The sequence below is a fragment of a genome, unplaced genomic scaffold (assembly GCF_019419815.1).
Source record: "Pyrus x bretschneideri cultivar Hongxiangsu unplaced genomic scaffold, Pyrus_bretschneideri_v1 Contig7, whole genome shotgun sequence".
NCBI lineage: Eukaryota > Viridiplantae > Streptophyta > Magnoliopsida > Rosales > Rosaceae > Pyrus > Pyrus x bretschneideri.
In genome coordinates this window covers 8,666,468-8,685,814 of record NW_025999809.1, presented here as the reverse complement: position 1 = coordinate 8,685,814, position 19,347 = coordinate 8,666,468, and the positions used below count along the sequence as shown (strand labels likewise).

The window sequence follows — 19,347 nt, the reverse complement described above, 5'->3', positions numbered from 1 at the left end:
CTTGATTGAGAGAGAGAGAGAGAGAGAGAGAGAGAGAGAGAGAGTCGAAGAGGAGTCGAGAGAGAGACATGTGGTGTTGTGGGTGTGATGTGTTGGAGTTGAGATCAACCGAGAGAGAGAGAGAGAGAGAGAGTCGGCGGAGGTGAAACACAAAGAGAGGTCGAGAGAGAGGGTGGGTGGGGCCAGAGTCGAGATCAGGTGGTTTGGGCTAAAGTGGGCTGAGTCGAGAGAGAAAAATTGGGTTACTTGGGTAAGGAAGAAGAGAAGACGAACTATAGAGGAGAGTCTAGAGAGAAAAACCAAGAGACAAAGAGAGGATTTTCAAAAGAGAGATAGTTGTGGAGGTCATTGTGACGTGGCGTGGGTGGCCGGAGTTAGAGGAGGAGTGCTCGGGGAGCCGAGGTTCAAAGTTGGGAGGAAGAGTCGAGAGAGAGAGAGAGTGATCTGAGCGAGATGTGGTCGAGAGAAAAATGTTGGTTTTGAGTGAACGGTTGAGATAAATCCGATGACTATAAAAAATTAATATTACAAATTAAAACAATATATATAGGTTCGGTCTGGTCTTATTGAACTAATCCATATTTCAAGCCAAATCTCTTACCGAATTTTTCGATTTCAGTTCAGCTTCAGTACCAAATTTTTGGTATTGTCCATTCGGTTCAGTTCAGTTTCGATAGGTTTGGTATTTTATGCCAGCCCTGGTTGTAACATCAAAGATTCAGCGGCTATCTTTCCTTCTCTCTCCCTTTTCTTTTTGGTCATGTGCCTACAAACTTACATTAAAAAAAAAAAAAAAAAAAACTATGTGGTAAACAATTGAAACCGCAGTATTTAATAATAATTCCCAATGAAAACTAGTAACAAACACAACCCCAGGCAGATGGAAGCTCTCATAGCAACCAACAAAATGCCAGAGAACCGTTTGAGACCAAAACTTTCGCTGCTCAGAAAGACCCAGTAGCAGTTTGACAGGCTCGCCCTTGTTACTCATGCTAAAATCTAAACTGGCGATATCAGATGCAACACGGAACACGGAAGAGTTCGCAATTCCCCAAGACAGCAGTCACCAGCAGGAATGAGAAAAGCTGAAAAGATATAACCATCAAAACGATTTCTTCTCGTAAGAAACCAGACCATCAATAGTAAATACTAAATAGCACTCCTCTCTTATTCTCAATTTACCTGCAAATATAATAGATTACATATATGATATATTTAAACAAGAAGATCTGACTTCTGTGCCTACTCAAACAATGTCAAACGCAATTTAAATCTTAATGAGTTGTTCAAGCGTGATGTCTGGTCCTCTAGTGGAAGCTGCAGTTTGAAATGATAATGATTGAGAAACCATGTGCATTGTTGGCCTCGATTGCGGTCGCGAGTGCCTGCATGCAATTGCTACCTTTGCAATGGTTGTCAGTTCATCTTCAACTTCAGGTGTAGGAGGTGAAAGTCGTTGGTCCAATACATCCTTCAGCAATTTGTTTTCACAATCGGATGGAGACGAAATGGACGAAATTAAATCGCCTAGTCGCTTTCCCATGATGACCTCCAATGCCAGCACTCCGAAGCTATAAACGTCACATTTCTCAGTTACCTTCCTTGTGTAGGCCAACTCTGGATAAAAATTAAGGGAAATCAAGCCATTAGCATATGTTTAACTTTATATCACTAGATTCAACATTATATATTTTAACTGTTTTACTTTACCTGGTGCTATATATCCGTATGTGCCTGCAAGGCAGCTCCAATTTGATGAGTCTGGATTCAAAAGCTTAGCAGTGCCAAAGTCTGAAACACAAGGCTCGTAGTCGTAATCCAGCAAAATGTTGCTGCTTGATATGTCTCGATGTACAATTGGCGGTACACAATCATGATGCAGGTAAGACAGTGCGTGAGCTACGCCTTTTACAATTGTCACCCTCCTACTCCAATCCAATTCTTTTGCCTCGTCTTCTTTGCTCAAGATTGAAGCCAGACTACCCTTTTCTAGATATTCATAGACCAGAAAGGAATGCTGTGAATTTGAGCAAAAGCCACAAAATTTCACAATGTTTCGATGTCGTATATTGATTAGTGCACTTATTTCATTGTGGAACTCCTGCGATGTCTCCTCGCCGTCAAGTTTTTTATGGAGTTTCTTCACTGCAACCATGCTGCCTGATGGTAGCTTTGCCTTGTAGACACTTCCAGATCCTCCCTTCCCAATGCAAAATATGGAGTCAAAAGCATTGGTTGCTCTTATGATCTCCCAATACATTTTTTTCCCATCAAAAAGAGAGATTGAAAAAACTTCATCATGGATATCTCTCTTTTTTGTTTCCCGCTCTTTCTTTCTTCTTGTTTTGATGAAGAAAATTGCAAGGAAAGCAAGTAAAACTGCTCCCAAGAAAGGGAAAACGATTGCAAACACGAGTTTTCTGTTGTTTTTTCTTTTTGAGACGTGCTTATTGCAGGATTCTAGACCTCCAACATTTCCACACAATCCTTCGTTCCCTTCAAAGCTGTGAGCATCTTGAAACGCTTGGTTGTTGGGGATGGGACCTTGCAAGCGATTGTAGGATACGTCTATGTACAACAAGCCTCGCATTCCATCAAACGTTGCTGGAATGAGACCGGAAAGATTATTGTGGGAAAGATTCAGCCGCTCCAAGCTCTGCATATTGCTAATTTCTGATGGTATCTTGCCGTCAAGTGAGTTGTGACTCAAATCTAACTGTGACAGGTGAAATAACTTGCCCAACTGAGATGGAATTTCTTGACTGAATTTGTTGTTGCTCAAATCCAAGTAGTTTAAATGGACCAATTCGCCAAAAATGCTTGGAATTGAGCCATTCAACTTGTTGGTGGATAGGTCAAGATATTCGAGTTGACTGAATGCTCCAAATTCTGAGGGTACAAAACCAAAAAGTTGATTGCCATTCAACTTTAGATTCACCATAGAAGTCAATCTCCCCAAATTCTTGGGAACCACCCCAACTAGATGATTCGAAGAAAAATCGAGTTCTTGAATTTTAGTTGCATTGACAATCTCAGATGGTATGCTCCCAGTAAGGTTGTTGCCCGCAATCCGTAGAGTTGTTAAATTTGGACACTGTCCCCAGATGCCTGAGATTTCGCCAGATAAGTTGTTGTAACTTAGGTCTACAAACTGAAGATTCGGATAGACACCAAAGTCTTCAGATATATTATTGCTTGTAAATTGGTTCCGTTGGAGACTGACTCTGACTAAGCTCTTGCAACCTTTCAAGCTTTTCGGGATTGGACCTGTAAATTCGTTCTCTTGTGCAGTTAACCTTTGTAGGAGTCCACCTCTACAAATATCTCGAGGCAAATAACCAGAAAATCGGTTAGTAGCCAAGACAAGTATGGTCAACTTCATTAGATTCTCCATCTCTTGGGGGATTGATCCAGATAGCTGGTTGCCGCGGAGATATAAGTTTTCTAGGCTGCTCAAGTTGCCGAATGAAGAGGGAACGGTTCCGTTGAGCTGATTGTGGGTTAGGTCTAGACTCACAAGAAATTTCAAGTTTCCAATCTCTTCAGGAATAGTGCCAGAAAGATTATTACCGTAGAGAGAGAGAGAAACAAGCTTTGTCAAATTGCTCAAAGAAGTTGGGATCGAACCAGAAAGGGTATTGTTGTGCAAGGACATCCGGGTTAGATTTTTCAAGTTTCCGAAACTCCGAGGGATTGGGCCTGATAAATAGTTGTCATACATGTAAAGTTCACCTAATTTCGAAAGGTTTCCTATTTCGGGAGGAATAGAACCCGAAAGTTGGTTTCCAAAGAGAAACAAAGAAATCAATTGGCTCAAATTACCCACAGAAGCTGGAATTGAACCCTCTAAATTGTTTAAGTCTAGAGCTAGCTCATAGAGAAATTTAAATTGGCCTATTTCTTGAGGAATGGAGCCATTGAACTTATTTTCATTTAGGTGAAGGACCTGAAGGTTTGTTAAAAGACCGATTTCAGGTGGGATTTTTCCAGACATTTGATTGTAGGATACATCAAAATAGATGAGTTTGGTGAGGGAACTGATCTCAGGTGGGATTTGATCAAAAAGTTTATTGTAGCTGAGGTCAACATATGCAAGATTAGGCAAGGACATGAATGGAAATTCAAGTAGAGTACCTTGTATACCAGAATTGATGAGGTCTAATCTGTTGACACTTCCAGCTGAGTTGCATGAAACACCAGTCCAAGTATTGCATGGGGCTTCATTTGCATTCATCCACGAGGTCAGGTTGTTTTGGGTTTGGCTTTGAAAGCTAGCTTTCCATTTGAGAAGTGCTTCTGCTTCAGTGGAATTGGTAGAAGCAAAAGCAATTTTTTGTGATGAATTTAGCTGAAGAGACAAGATGAGGCAAGCTAGAAAGCATGCTTTATCACAATAAGCTGAAAATTTCATCGTGGTTTTTGTGTATATCTTTTTTTAAGCAACTCAGGGCTTTACTTATAGTGAGATGCATTATTAATCTGCATATCCTCTATTTGTTTTTGTTATCTTGACTTTTGATACAAATGCCATATTAAAATAGAAATTGGATTTTTTACACTTTCATGGTCTTTGTATTTTGTTACACTAGTATGGTCTTTGTCCGTAAATTTTTTTACACTTTTATGGTCTTTGTCTGGGAAGACTTAGAATTTTTTTACACTTTTATGGTATTTGTCTATGAAGACTTTGAATGAAGACTTTGAATATTGTTACACTTTTATGGTTTTTGTCTGTGAATATTTTTAATATTGTTGCACTTTTATGGTCTTTGTCTGATAAGTCTAAATTTTGTTACTGTGTTGAAGTCTTTGTCTCTTTAAAATAGAAATCGGAAAGTTTGCAGTGTGAACTTATATTCATATTCCTAATAAAGGCTCCGTGAGTAGTGTTGGAACTAAATTTGTGCACTGCCGTAATAGTGGAGACACAAACTCAAGCTATTTGCAAAATTGAGAATAATCGTGAGCAAACCTAAGATTGGAGTGGAGGGGTGTGTGCTGGCAAAAAGCTCTCTGACGATCAAGTCAGTAAGCAGTTTTAGACTCAAGCTGTCTTTGCTTCCCTCTTTTCTTTTTGGTCATGTAAAGGTATAAATCGATATTAAAAAAGAAAAAAGAAAAAAAGAAGAGAATAAAAAAAATAGAAATATGTGGTAAATAATTGAAACTGTATTATTTTATAATCTAGACTACTTATTAACAAAATTTTCTTTGTCAACTAAAAAATAGTGAAAAAAATAATTTGGTTCTTTATTTACAATTCAATAAAAATATCACAAATAAAATCCTGAGCAGAGGTATAAACTGGGGAAAAAAATTGTTGGTTTTTCTTCCCTTATCCAAATGTTACCATAGTTTTACTCTTTTACTTTCTCTCTCGCACTTCCTACTTTTTACCCTTTTTATTTTATTTTTCATTCAATTAAAACTATTTAATTTTTTTTAAAACACAGATAGTATGTGACTTTTATCATGAAAGGAACTATGTGACTTTTATCACAAAAGAACTTACACCACATATCTAAACCCATTTTATCTAGCCAATTTTTATTATAGAAAACTAGATTTTAATTCTTAAATAAGATGAAATTTAGAAAAATGTCTTATACAAGATTAAAATTTGATTTCAGTCCCTAGACTCTATTTAATGCCACCATATGTATTCGATGTCTCTTTTTTTATTTATAATTTTATGAATTTAAATTTTATGAAATTATTATAAAGTTTACTTCTCATTATGGTAAGCATCTTATATAAGAAAATATTGTTGTAGAAATTTTTTGGTACACTTATGTTTTTGCATATTTTCTTATCAGCCACTAATTCATTACAATATATTTTAGGTACGAATATTTCGATACACTGAATTAGTATAATATGTTTAGGTATGGACATTTCGGTACACTAGTTTAGTATAATATATTTAGGTACCGACATTTCGGTACACTAGTTTAGTATCATATAGTTAGGTACGAAATTTTTGGTACACTTATGTTTTTACATATTTTCTTATGTGTCACTAATTCATTACAATATATTTAGGTACGGACTTTCGGTACACTAATTTAGTAAAATATATTATGATACAGACGTTTAGGTACACTAATTAAAGAAAGTTAAATAAAATTAATGAATTAAAATGTGTATAATAATAAATTTAAAAATTGATGTAATAACATTAAATAAGTTATCTATTAAATATAAAAACAGAAATATAATATGAATTTGAATTAAGTACACATTAAGGGACTAAAATCAATATTCAATCTAACACCAGGTTTTTATTAAATTTTAATCTTCTTAAAGGATTAAAGTTCAAAAACCCCATTTTTACTAAATTAGTATACCTAAATGTTCGTACCTAAATATATTGTTGTGAAGTAGTGACACATAAGAAAATATGTAAAAACATAAGTGTACCAAAAATTCCATACCTAACTATATGATATTAAACTAGTGTACCGAAATGCCGGTACCTAAATATATTATACTAAACTAGTGTACCGAAAATTCTGTACCTGAGCATACTATATTAATCCAGTGTATTGAAATGTTCGTACCTAAAATATATTGTAATGAATTAGTGGCAGATAAGAAATTATGCAAAAACATAAGTGTACCGAAAAATTTCTACGAAAATATTTTCTTATATAAGATGCTTACCATAATGAGAATTAAAATTTATAATATTTTCATAAAATTTAAATTCATAAATTATGAAAAAAAAAAAAAAAAAGAGACATTGAATACATATGGTGGCATTAAATAGAATCTAGGGACTAAAATCAATTTTTAATCTTGTTTAAGACATTTTTCTAAATTTCATCTTATTTAGGGATTAAAATCTAGTTTTCTATAAAATATATTATGATACAGGCGTTTAGGTACACTAATTAGAGAAAGTTAAATGAAATTAATGAATTAAAATGTGTATAATAATAAATTTAAAATTTAATGTAATAACATTAAATAAATTATCTACTAAATATAAAAATAAAAATATAATATGAATTTGAATTAAGTACACATTAAAGGACTAAAATCAATATTCAATCTAACACCAGCTTTTTATTAAATTTTAATCTTCTTGAAGGATTAAAGTTCAAAAACCACTTTTTATTAATACTTATTTGACATGGAACCGATTATTGCATGTTATTGTTAGTTCAAGGCAATATGTAAAGCAGAGGGGGTGTTGAGGGGGAGCGAAAGGTGTAGTCACACAGGACCTTGAATTTGAAGGGGCCCTCAAAACTTTTGTCATCTAATCTAATATTTATATGTAATAATGTTCTATATTTAAAAATTGCTTTTGTTATGTAATAATGTTCTATACTTAAAAATAATTTTTGTTAGCATCTTAAATTTCATTGTGCACTCCTTATAAGCGTATTTTTTTTTCCTTTCTAACACCTTAAAAATGGTATTCTTTTTTCAATTTTAGTATATAATAATGTTATATATTCAAGTGAAACTTTAAAGTTGGAAATTTTTAAGTTTTTTTTTCTTGTTTGGTTGTTCAAGATTGAAATGCTTTTGATTATTTAGTGAACGTTATATTTGTAGCTCTTTTTACTTATTATTAATGACATTTTTAAACTTGCAATCAGTGAGTGCTAAACTTTATTTTGATTTAAGTGATCATTTTCTAGCATCAATACATTGTTCTACCTTTTTTAAAACTATCTTAAGGAAGGGCCCTTTCATAAATTTCATACAGGGCCTCCAAAATCTCAGAGACAGCCTTGATGTAAAGATATCAAAATGCAAATTTATGAAAATATCGATAGATATATTGATATCGGTTGTTTTTTATGGAAATTATGAAATTTTGAAATGAAGCTTTAAGGAATGTCAAACACTGGTTTAGAGGAAATACAAGAATTTCTCTGATGTTTACCCGATATGAGAACAATATCGATGAAATTTGAGTATTTTAGCTAAAATTCAAGAGTTTCTCCGATATGGGATGAAGGTTAGACTTCACTCTCATTTCGATGTCTTTCTCTAATTTTACGAATATTTTTACAAAAATATGAATATTATTGAAGAAATTTCAAACGTTGATTCAAGGTTCATGCATGGCCATTAAGTCATCTATGTTTTGATTTAAGTGATTATTTTCTAGCATCAATACATTGTCCTACATTTTTTAAAACTATCTTAAGGAAGGGCCCTTTCATAAATTTCATACAGGGCCTCCAAAATCTCAGAGACAACCTTGATGTAAAGATATCAAAATGCAAATTTATGAAAATATCGATAGATATATTGATATCGGTTGTTTTTTATGGAAATTATGAAATTTGAAATGAAGCTTTAAGGAATGTCAAACACTAGTTTAGAGGAAATACAAGAATTTCTCTGATGTTTACCCAATATGAGAACAATATCGATGAAATTTGAGTATTTTAGCTAAAATTCAAGAGTTTCTCCGATATGAGATGAAGGTTAGACTTCACTCTCATTTCGATGTCTTTCTCTAATTTTACGAATATTTTTACAAAAATATGAATCTTATTGAAGAAATTTCAAACGTTGATTCAAGGTTCATGCATGGCCATTAAGTCATCTATGAACACCCCCCTCAAATTTATGTCCAAACGACTTTGCACTTGCACCACATAATTTCGAATAACAAAATTGTCAAAATCACATATTGATGAATTGATGGAAATTTCTTCTTGTTATTATGGTTGAGATTTTCAATGTCAAAATGTCCAACATGGAATTAAGCATGGAAGAAAATAAAACTAAAGTCTGCAAATTGGACCGAAAATTAGAAGCCTGTCAATGTCATACTTTGAATTCTCAAAGCTTAGGGGATGCGATACAAGCTTTTGCATATTTTTTTCACTTTTTTCGTAATTCTAAATTAATTATTATAATTTTTTTAATGTGTTTAAAATTTTAAATTATTTTGATATTTTTATTTTTTTTAATGTTATAATATTTTGATTCTCATTTTTAAGAGAATAAAACATTTAGGATTTTTATCACAAATGGTCCCTAAAATTGAAAATCAATCAATGTAGTCCTTGAAAATAGGTGTCACAAATCAATGTGGTCTTTCCGTCACAATTTTGTTTAAAATTCCGTTAAGTGCTGATGCGACACATAAATGGGCCCACAAGATTTACAGGTTTTTATCACAAGTGGTCCCTGAAATTGATCCATATCATCAAGATGGTTCCTAGAATTGAAAATCAATGAATTTAGTCCTTGAAAATAGGAACTCATCATGAAGCTAGCATAACAAGGGAAAATTAAACTCGACCTTGAAGACATGGCCGCAACACACACTACTATGATTGTGTTTGGACCCTTTGATGTCGTGCCTTTCCAAGTGATGCATGACCACTCCTGTCATTGCTCAAGCCACACGGAACCTTCTGTACAACCATTGCTGGGGGCAAGCAACTAAAATGCGCCCACCGATGATGAAGAGGGGTGGACATTTGTGACCTATAAAAAGACAAGGAAGCCAAGACCACAAGCCACACGGTGGAGCAAGGGAGAAAGCACCGGCACCGCAACAATAGGAAGCCCAAAAGAAATATAAGAGCTGTTAAGCGAACGTATGTAGAGGAACTTATGAAGCAAAAGCCACACATTCCCGCCTCTTTGCACGAGTACTACCTGAAGGACTTCTTCTAACAGTGCACTACCGCTGCCTGTCACATGGTTGAAGTGGAGATAGAGGAGCCCTTAAAAGGCAAAGTTATCGCTGTCGAGGAAGAGAAGACCCTCACGCCCGAAGAAGACCTGCCAACATACTTTAGCATTGAAAAAGCACTACGATTGCCCAAAGAGATGCGAAAAGCACTAATAGTGGTCTTGGCGAGCCCCGACGACCACAAAGTGCAAGAAAGCAAGGATGAAGGCTTGAAACATCAGCCACATGTTGTGCCACCCATGATGCAATCAACTTCATCGACGAAGACTTGATGCTTAGATCAAAGCCTCACAACTGTTCTCTCTTCGTCTCTAGGTACGTAAGAGAGCACAAAATCAACCGCATGCTTGTGGATGATGGATCGGCCATAAATATCATGCCAAAGTCGACAATGACTACAATCGGCATCAAAGTGGATGAACTATCCCGAAGCCATCTTCTAATCCAAGGTTTTAACCAAGGAGGACAAAGAGCGATGGGCATGATCTGAGTCGAGATGACCATTGGTGAACTCAAATCAAGCACGCTATTCCATGTGATAGATGCAAGAACTTCCTCCAGCTTACTCTTAAGAAGGCCTTGGATCCACGAGAATGGAGTAGTGTTGTCCACTCTTCACTAATGCTTAAAGTTCTACCGATAAGGCGTAAAGGTGATACAAGGCGACACCAAGCCATTCACCGAAGCTGAATCACACTTCACGGACGCTAAGTTCTACATGGATGAAGACATGGTGCCTGAATATCTTCCAAAATAGATCAAATCCACAGGCAAAGCCACACCTAAAAGGCAGGAGTGGCAAGCCATGCCCAATAATCAAGGAGGGGAAATCGTGCCATCTTCAAGCAAAGACGACGATGAGCCTACTAAGCCTTCAACAACCAAAGGGAGTGTAACGCTCTCAAAAGGACCAAACACACTCATCTTCTGATACATCCTAATGTTGAGAAGAAAGAATGGGCTATCCCTATTCGAAACTGGAACAAGCAAAGCCGACACACAGTTGCACAAGGACGATGTAAAGTTACTCAAGACAAATGCAATTTTACCTCTGACATAGCTAGGCGACGCTAAAGTTTCAAAACCACCACAAGGTTTCGTAAAAACCTCTGCCAAAAGGGGCGAAACCAAGCTCTTCCAAGCAAGAGGACTGAAGAAGGTTTCAACCTAAACGCCTCCAAACTCATGTCAAAGGTTGGGTACGATTTCGCCTCCCCTTTAAATCTGGGAAATAAGGATTTAAACACCGTTAACAACAAAGAACGCGACCTCACCAAGACTTAAAAGAAGTTGAAGGAACATTGTTACGGAGTTGACAACAATAAAGCCAGGCTTGGCTTCACACCAAATACATTCGTTAAGATTTCAAGCAAAGCGAAGAACGCTAGCGCTCAACACATCAGCGTAAGCGTTGAACAAGATCAAGAAAAGACTAAACCTGCCCATCAAACGTCAACCTTCGATAGGCTGAATCGTTCAAAACCTAGAATTTCGATACTTGATCGCATTGGTGGTCAAGACTGAACTTCCGTCTTCAAACGGCTTAACACGCCAACACCCTAAAGCTCTGTTTTTGAAAGGTTGTCAAAACCTAAGAAGCAAAGCAACACGGCCAGCTCTCCTCCGCGATGGTCGGCCTTGGAAAAACTCGAAGAAACCAAGAAGCCTTCTAGGAAGAGAAAGACAACGATGAAGAAAGAAAAGCTTGACGGTTTAGCAGATAAAGACGAAGTTTGAAGCTCGATTCCTTCAAGGATGGAGCGCCAAGCAACCTTGGAGGTTGACACAAAAGGACAACTGATGGTAAGGAGGCGCACCATCGTCCATACTAGCCAATCTTCACACCAACAAGCTTAAGAGGACGTCACTGAGGTTGCGTCTGCAAACGAAGATTATTCATGCAAAGAAAGTAGGTGTACTAGTTCCAGGTAAGTCGCCTGGAGTTCCCAAAAAAGCTAAACACAATAACTAAGTAGTACTTTGGTTTATTTTCATGTTAGGATAACTTGTAAATAAATTTCGAATGTTCTGGCAAGATGTAGCAATTTGGATTATCGTGGTCTGTAATTTGTAGCCTTCTTTTTTATTTTGTGTTTATGAATAAGAATAATAGTTTGTAATTGATTTTTATAATTTCTTTGATTAGTTAATACAGTATCTAAATGGGATCGACCCTTGAGATTCAATATGCTCTTATTTGGTATTAGTTTGTTTATCGTTTTTTCTTTTCTCTCTCTTTAAGTTTACAATTAACCATTATTCAACGTTAGATTACATCAAAACAATATCTTTCATTTATAACTCTTAATATTTAGCAATCTGGTTATTGACAGAGGATTGTGAAGAATCAATTGAATCAGTAGGTTATGTCTTCAACGTCAATCCAGTACATTCCAAGTTCAAATGCTCTTGTAGGCACCGGTGAAATAAATACGCACCCCAAATTAAAGTTTTGGGAGGCCAGGGCTCACGTGGCACACACTGTAAGCCTCGGTCATCAAGAGTGACATGGGTCAACATTTGGCGAAAACTTAATCTAAATTTAAATCAAATAAATTAATTGATTTAAATTAATTAATTAATTAATTTAAATTTAACTCATACACATCCTCACACTCAGACAAAGAAGAGGTCCGCATGTAATTGAAAGATCCCTTACACTTAACATGTAGCATTTTTACCTATTGATTTTTCTATGAAGAACATCTGTTTCCCAATCAAAAAGTAATTACTTGACTTCAATCAAAATCTAACAGTTAGTATATAAACATGTTATACAACACCCCTAAGTTGAGAGCGATATATACCAATACATAAGATATTGTCACAATGACATTCTCAATCTAAACAGAGTAATTCCCACTTTATTATCCTGAAAATATTGTGGTTTCCAAACTTTCATACATTTATTTTGACCTATATTTAACTGACAAGGGGAAGGGGGCCGGCGGTAAGGAGAGAAAAAAAAAAAAAAAAAAGATGTGTTTATAGAATTATGTAGAGGGATGTGTGTGTTATTCCCCCCCATGTAGTGCCCTTATTTATAGTAATAAGAGGGAAAAGAAATCCTTCATCTCTAAGGAATACAAGTCCGTATAGGAAAGAATAACTAGAATCAAATCTAATCTAGGAACAAGCTATTCTCAATAAGGTAGGAAATTGCATAATGAAGTAAGTCTCACAAAAAACCCTATACCTATGGCAAAAACCCGAGTAGGGACAAAATCCATAGTCTAAGGAAAAATGCTTAAGTAATGCAAAGTCAAATGAAAAGTCTACAGGATGTCATCAGGGATGTTTGTACCATACTTGACCAATCCCGAAACTACTAAGCACCGGTCAACATCATACTGTCAAGGACCCACAAGACTTTTCCTCCAACCAAGCGGCCAATCACAACACGACACATGTCGGTATCAGAGGCCAATCACAGCACAACACGTGTCGATATCAGAGGCCAATCACAACACGACACGTGTCAATGTCAGAACAAAGCTAGAAACTCTCTTCTATAAAAGGGGATCATTCTCCCACAATAATCCCTAATGTCATTTGTACTAAACTATTCACTAGAACTCACTAAAAGAGAGCTTGAACCTATGTATTTGTGTAAACCCTTCACAACTAATGAGAACTCCTCTACTCCGTGGACGTAGCCAATCTGGGTGAACCATGTACATCTTGTGTTATTTGCTTCCCTGTCTCTATTCATTTACATACTTATCCACAATAATGACCAGAGCAATCTAGCGAAGGTCATAAACTTCACACTTTCTGTTGTACCAAAGTCCTCGCTGATTTTGTGCATCAACATTTGGCGCCGTCTGTGGGAATCGCACTTATTCCTACTCTTTCCAGCTTTGTCAAGCTGGTTTCCACCAGTCGCACACTTTGTTTCGACCAGGCACCCCTCTCCAACATGGGGAGTAAAGGGAGCCACAACACGCAGAACGACACCTCCCTCACACTTAGTGCAAAGCAACGAAAGAATGAACGAAAGAGGTTTGCTCTTCAGGTTAAAGTCGATGAGCTAGAGGCTCAGAACAACAAAATAACGATAAAGAATGAGATCCTCCAGGAGCAGTATGAGAAGCTCTTCGAAATGCTCCATGAAGCTAGGCATACTCAAACACACGAACTCAACGCCCTCGGAGAAGTCAACCACCACCTGGGTGCCCCCCAACACGGGGGATCACCTGCCTCCAACATGGATATCCCTAATGGGGAACGAGTTACTCATTAAGGTGTTGATCAACATGAGACCTCTTTCGACCCAGCTGCTTCGACCCGAAGTAGGAGAAGTAGAGGAAGGCACCTTCTTGCAGAAGGAGTAGAATGATAAAAAATAGTTTATCACAATTGTCAGGACTTCTTGAGGCAACGTCGAGAAAACCCCATCCACATAAGCTCGAAGGTCAATGATCCAAGGGTTTCTGAAAGGTTTGGTCCTCTCCCATGCCCCAAGGCAATTGCCAATCTAGGGAATGAGTGACATGTCCTAGAGGAATATGAAGGTACGGGGGACTCGGGGGCGTTTCGACAGGCTCGCCCTGGAAGTCAGTACGGTGAGTCCAAAGAAAAATCCCATGCCCTTAACCAAGCTTTCCTACTTCCAAGAGAAGATGGAGACTTACGGAAGAAGGATCCAATAGTACCTGACTCCACCCAGGACGCCCTTGTCCTACAACTCTTTGAGGAAGTAAACAAGTTGAAGGCCGAACGTCAGGCCGAAATACCTGACTGGAACCAACCTAGGCTTGGCCCTCTTACAAGGAGGATCCTCGACACCCCCTTCAAGCAAAGACAAAGCAGAAGCTTGGCTTACAACTCTACACTGGAAGGGAGGACCCAATTGAACACCTTAACCTCTTTGAGTCCACCATGGCATACCAGATGCACACTGACGAAGAACGATGTCTTCTCTTCCCCTTTACCCTTTTTGGCGGAGCTCTGAATTGGTATTGCCGTCTTCCACTTGAGACACTAGACTCATTTGAGGAACTGAGGAAACTATTTGTCTCTCAACACATCTTCTAGACAGATCGCTTACATTCCACTGATGACTTGTACACTATTCGCCAGAAGCCGGATGAGTCACTACGAAAGTATGCCGACCACTTCAGCCATGAGTATTCTCGCTGCGCTGAGGCAGATGACAAGATCGCCTTTAAAGCCTTCACGGTAGGCCTACGCGACTGTTTTTTCAAGTACATGATTAATGCTAACACTTGGAAGACTTACTCTAAGGTAATGGCACATGCTTATAACCATGCCTCCGCCGAGGCAAAGACATATCAAGGGAAACTCCTTACAGCCATCCCTTATCAGCAAATGGGGAGTGGAAGCCAAATCCAACCGAATGAGAAGACCTCAACCTTCCAAACAGCAGCGACGCTTCCCCTTGCCCTACCTAATACCTCACCAAGTCAACAAGCGTATCATTCTCAGGGCAAGAGGAAAGACTTTCATCCTCACAAGTCTCATTTTAATAAAAAGAGTAAGGGGCACTATCGCGATAACCAAAGGTATCAGCACAATAATACCCGCCCCCAGGCAGTCAATGCAGTGGGCCAAACACGTGTCAAGAATGGTCCTACCCCGAGGTATGAGACATACACACCTTTGAACGCCACTTGCACAGCCATTTACCCCAGTATAGCTCACTTGATACCAAAGTCAAGGCCGAGGGAGCCAGATTTCAAGTCCACGAAGAACACAAGCATGTTTTGTGGTTACCACGAGTATAATGGCCATGATGGCGAGAAATTTATCACCCTCCGTGATCATATTGAAGCTTTGGCACGTGAAGGAAAAATTGACCAGTTCCTCCTTCGCCCTCCAAGGGATAACCGTAACCAACGCCAAGTGAATGTGATATATTCCATAAGCGGTGGCACACCCATATCTGAATCTTCCAACAAGGCCATGAAAAACAATGAACGAACGTTGAAGCCTGGCCACCAAGTGTTTCACGTGGAAGACATCAGGGGAGGCAAGTATCAAAAACCTAACTGGGATCCAATATGTTTCTACCCTGAGGAAGAAAGAGGTATCATCTATCCTCATAACGACCCACTGATTGTGGAGGCTCACATAGCCAACTTTGAGGTACGACGAATCCTAGTAAACACGGGGGCGTCAGTCAATATTATGTTTGCTAAAGCTTTCAAACACTTAACGTAGCTGAACACTTGCTCGATCACTCGGTTTCTCCTCTGATAAGTTTCTCTGGTGATGTCGTGCAACCTTTATGGAGCGTACATTTACCCTTCACCATCGGTATAGGCCCGTACACAGCCACCATCACCACTAACTTCTTGGTGGTTGATTGCCCAACGACATACAATGTCATCTTTGGGCGCACAGGCATTAATGATCTCAAGGCCATGGTATCCACTTATATGTTGTTGATGAAATTTCCAACGCCCTATGGCAATGGTTACATCAGCGGAGATCAACTTAGTGCATGATCATGTTACAACACTTCAGTTAAGCAACAACACTTGCATGTACCCAAAGAAACACTTTCTATACATGACCAAGTTATCAAGACCGGCTTGGACAAAGCCAACTTGAATATTCACGGTGGTAACAATCAACCCGACAATCCTCGAGATGACTCTTTCACCCAGCAAGCACAACTTGTTGAAGAGTTGGAGAAGGTCTCTATCTCAAAAGATTAACCAGATCGCATAATGAAGATTGGCACCACTTTGTCACCACCCATTCGGTTGACATTGATCTCTTTTTTGCAAAAGAACACTGAAGTCTTCACCTAGTTATACGAGGACATGCCAGGTATCTCTCCTGATATCATCTATCATCGCTTGAGTATTGATCCCAAGACCAAGCCGGTGAGACAAAAGCGAAGATCTTATGATACTGAACAATATGAAGCAATGAAGGCAGAAGTTGAAAAACTCAAAAGCATAGGCTTCATCCGTGAAGGCAATTATCCAACGTGGGTAACAAATGTGGTCCTTGTTAAGAAAAATCCGACCAAGGAAAGTCTCTTGCTTTAAAAGATCTTATGGAGAATGTGTGTCGACTACACCGACTTAAACAAAGAATGTCCGAATGATAGCTTTCCCCTTCTCTCATTGATAGACTTGTAGACTCTACAGCAGGGTGTGAACTCTTGAGCTTCATGGATGCTTACTTAGGGTACAATCAAATCCTCATGAACCTTTCGGACGAAGAATACATGGCCTTCACCATTGATAGAGGACTATATTACTATAAAGTCATGTGATTTGGCCTAAAGAATGCAGGGGCGACTTATCAAAGATTAGTCAATTCAATGTTCGCTGAACAGATTAGAAAAATCATGGAAGTTTATGTTGATGATATGTTAGTCAAAAGCAAACATGCTGACCAACACATTGCCAACTTGTCTGAAACCTTCTCCATCCTAAAGAAGTATCGAATGAGGTTGAACCCCAACAAATGCGCTTTCGGTGTGGGCTTTGGAAAATTCTTGGGCTTCATGATTAGCCAACGAGGCATTGAAGCTAACCCCGAGAAGATCAAAATAATCATAGACATGAAATAACCAATAACCTCAAAAGACATCCAAAGCTTTACTGGCAAGGTGGCAGCCTTGACCAGGTTCATCTCTAAGGCCACAGACAAATGCGCTCATTTTTTCAAAGCACTTAAGGGAAGTAAGAAGTAGATCACGTGGATCGATGAATGTGCTGAAGCATTTAAGAACCTCAAGGAGTACACGAGTAAAGCCCATCTGCTTTCCAAACTTGAAGTTGGTGACACCCTAATTGTCTATCTATCTGTCTCAGCTTCAGCAGTTAGTTTCATCCTCATTCGTAAGGATGGTAGTATCGAACGACTTGTCTACTACGCTAGCAAGGCTCTACAAGATGCGGAGACATGATACTCCAACATTGAGAAATTAGCTCTAGCATTAGTCATGTCTGCTCAGAAACTTCGCCCCTACTTCCAAGCACACTCCATCATCGTGCTTAACAATCACCCTCTTCGACAAATACTTCAGAGTCCTGACACTTCAGGGCGAATGATCAAATGGGCCATAGCACTGGGAAAGTTTGACATCTCCTACCACCCAAAGCTAGCTGAGTTTCAGATTTCATTACGGAATTCACTTATCCCGTTAACATTTCTCCTACACCTGAGGCAGTGGCTTCATCACCCTTGGAAACCCGAAAGGTAGAACCAATACTCCCAGTATGGACTCTATATGTTGATGGCTCATCCAACCAACAGGGTTGTGGAGCAGGACTAGTCCTGACTACCCCCGACAAAGTGGTAATGGAGTATGCTCTTCGCTTTAAATTCAAGGCGTCAAACAATGAAGCCGAGTATGAGACCCTTTTAGCAGGTTTACGTTTGGCCAAACACCTTGGAGTTAAACAAATTAATATCTTCAGTGACTCCTAATTGGTGGTTAACTAGGTCACGAACAACTTTGACGCTAAGGATAACTCCATGGCAGCGTATCTTGCGCAAACGCAGCTTTTGCTCAAACACTTCCACTACCAAATCACCCAAGTCCCTCGAGCGGCAAACAATCATGCAAACGCTTTGGCTCGCCTCGCCTCAGCAGTGGAAGACAAGATTAGGAGAAAAATTCATGTCGAATTGTTGGCAACACCAAGCACCATGGTCACAGAAGTGTGTAACTTGCAACAGGGGGATAACTGGATCATCCCAATTTATAAATTCCTTGTTCATGGCACTCTCCCAAATGATAAAGTCCAAGCTAAATAGATTTGATACAAGTCTACCCGCTACCTGATCATTAATGACCAACTCTACAAGTGAGGTTTTAACCTACCATACTTACGGTGCCTCACACCTGCGAAAGCGAAAATTGTCCTTCGAGAAATACATGAAGGAGTCTGCGGAGATCATGCTGGATCTCGATCCCTAGCACACAAGGCTTTTCGCCAAGGATATTACTGGCCAACACTCCACCAAGATGCCATCAGAATATCCCGCTCATGTGATAAGTGTCAACGCTAGGCAACTATTCATCACTCCCCTCTCGAGCCTTTTACTCCTATAATCAGCCCTTGGCTTTTCGCCATATGGGGACTTGATTTGATCGGCCAATGCTTGCAGGAAAGGGCAAGGTCCGCTTTGCAATCGTTGTAGTTGACTACTTCACAAAGTGGGCCGAAATAGAACCTTTGGCAACCATTACTAAGGCAAAAATAGAAGACTTCGTATGGAAGAACATCCTTTGCAGATTTGGCATTCCTAATGCGATAGTCACGGACAATGGGCGACGGTTCGACAATAAGAAGTTCAGGATGTTCTGTTCTAAGTTCAACATCAACTTATGTTTTGCCTCCCCAGCTCATCCTCAGTCTAACGGACAAGTTGAGGCCATCAACAAAATAATCAAGCGCACTTTGAAAACCAGCTTGGACAAGGCTAAAGGTTGTTGGCCAGAATTTGTACCCCAAGTTCTTTGGTCATACCGCACTTCATATCGGACTTCAACAGGAGAAACTCCATTCTCACTTGCCTTTGGTACAGAGGCTGTTGTCCCAATTGAGCTTGAGCAAGCAACGTTCCGAGTCCAGAACTACATACAAAGTGAAAATGACAAACAACTCACCCTCAACTTGGATCTAGTCGAGGAACACAGAAACCAGGCTCACTTGAGGAATGTCGCCTACAAGTAGCGC

At 38.7% G+C, this 19,347-nt stretch overlaps 1 protein-coding gene across 1 annotated transcript; it reads right to left on the bottom strand.

Moving 5' to 3' along the window:
* Positions 1–809: 809 nt before the first annotated feature.
* Positions 810–5,118, bottom strand: LOC103932643 (MDIS1-interacting receptor like kinase 2-like). The gene is made up of 2 exons (XM_009342276.3): positions 1,711–5,118; positions 810–1,617 (listed from the first exon to the last, which is right to left on the bottom strand). The coding sequence occupies exons 1-2, from the start codon at positions 4,409–4,411 to the stop codon at positions 1,268–1,270; spliced, it is 3,051 nt and encodes a 1,016-aa protein (XP_009340551.3). The 5' UTR covers positions 4,412–5,118; the 3' UTR covers positions 810–1,267.
* Positions 5,119–19,347: the final 14,229 nt, after the last annotated feature.

What these genes read in the sequence shown, in the direction of transcription:
- LOC103932643 (XM_009342276.3), bottom strand. Translation starts at nt 4,411, where the DNA reads ATGAAATTTTCAGCTTATTGTGATAAAGCATGCTTTCTAGCTTGCCTC. An exon ending in ATACGGATATATAGCACCAG is followed by an intron (nt 1,618 to 1,710) that starts GTAAAGTAAAAC and finishes ATTTTTATCCAG; the next exon opens with AGTTGGCCTACACAAGGAAG.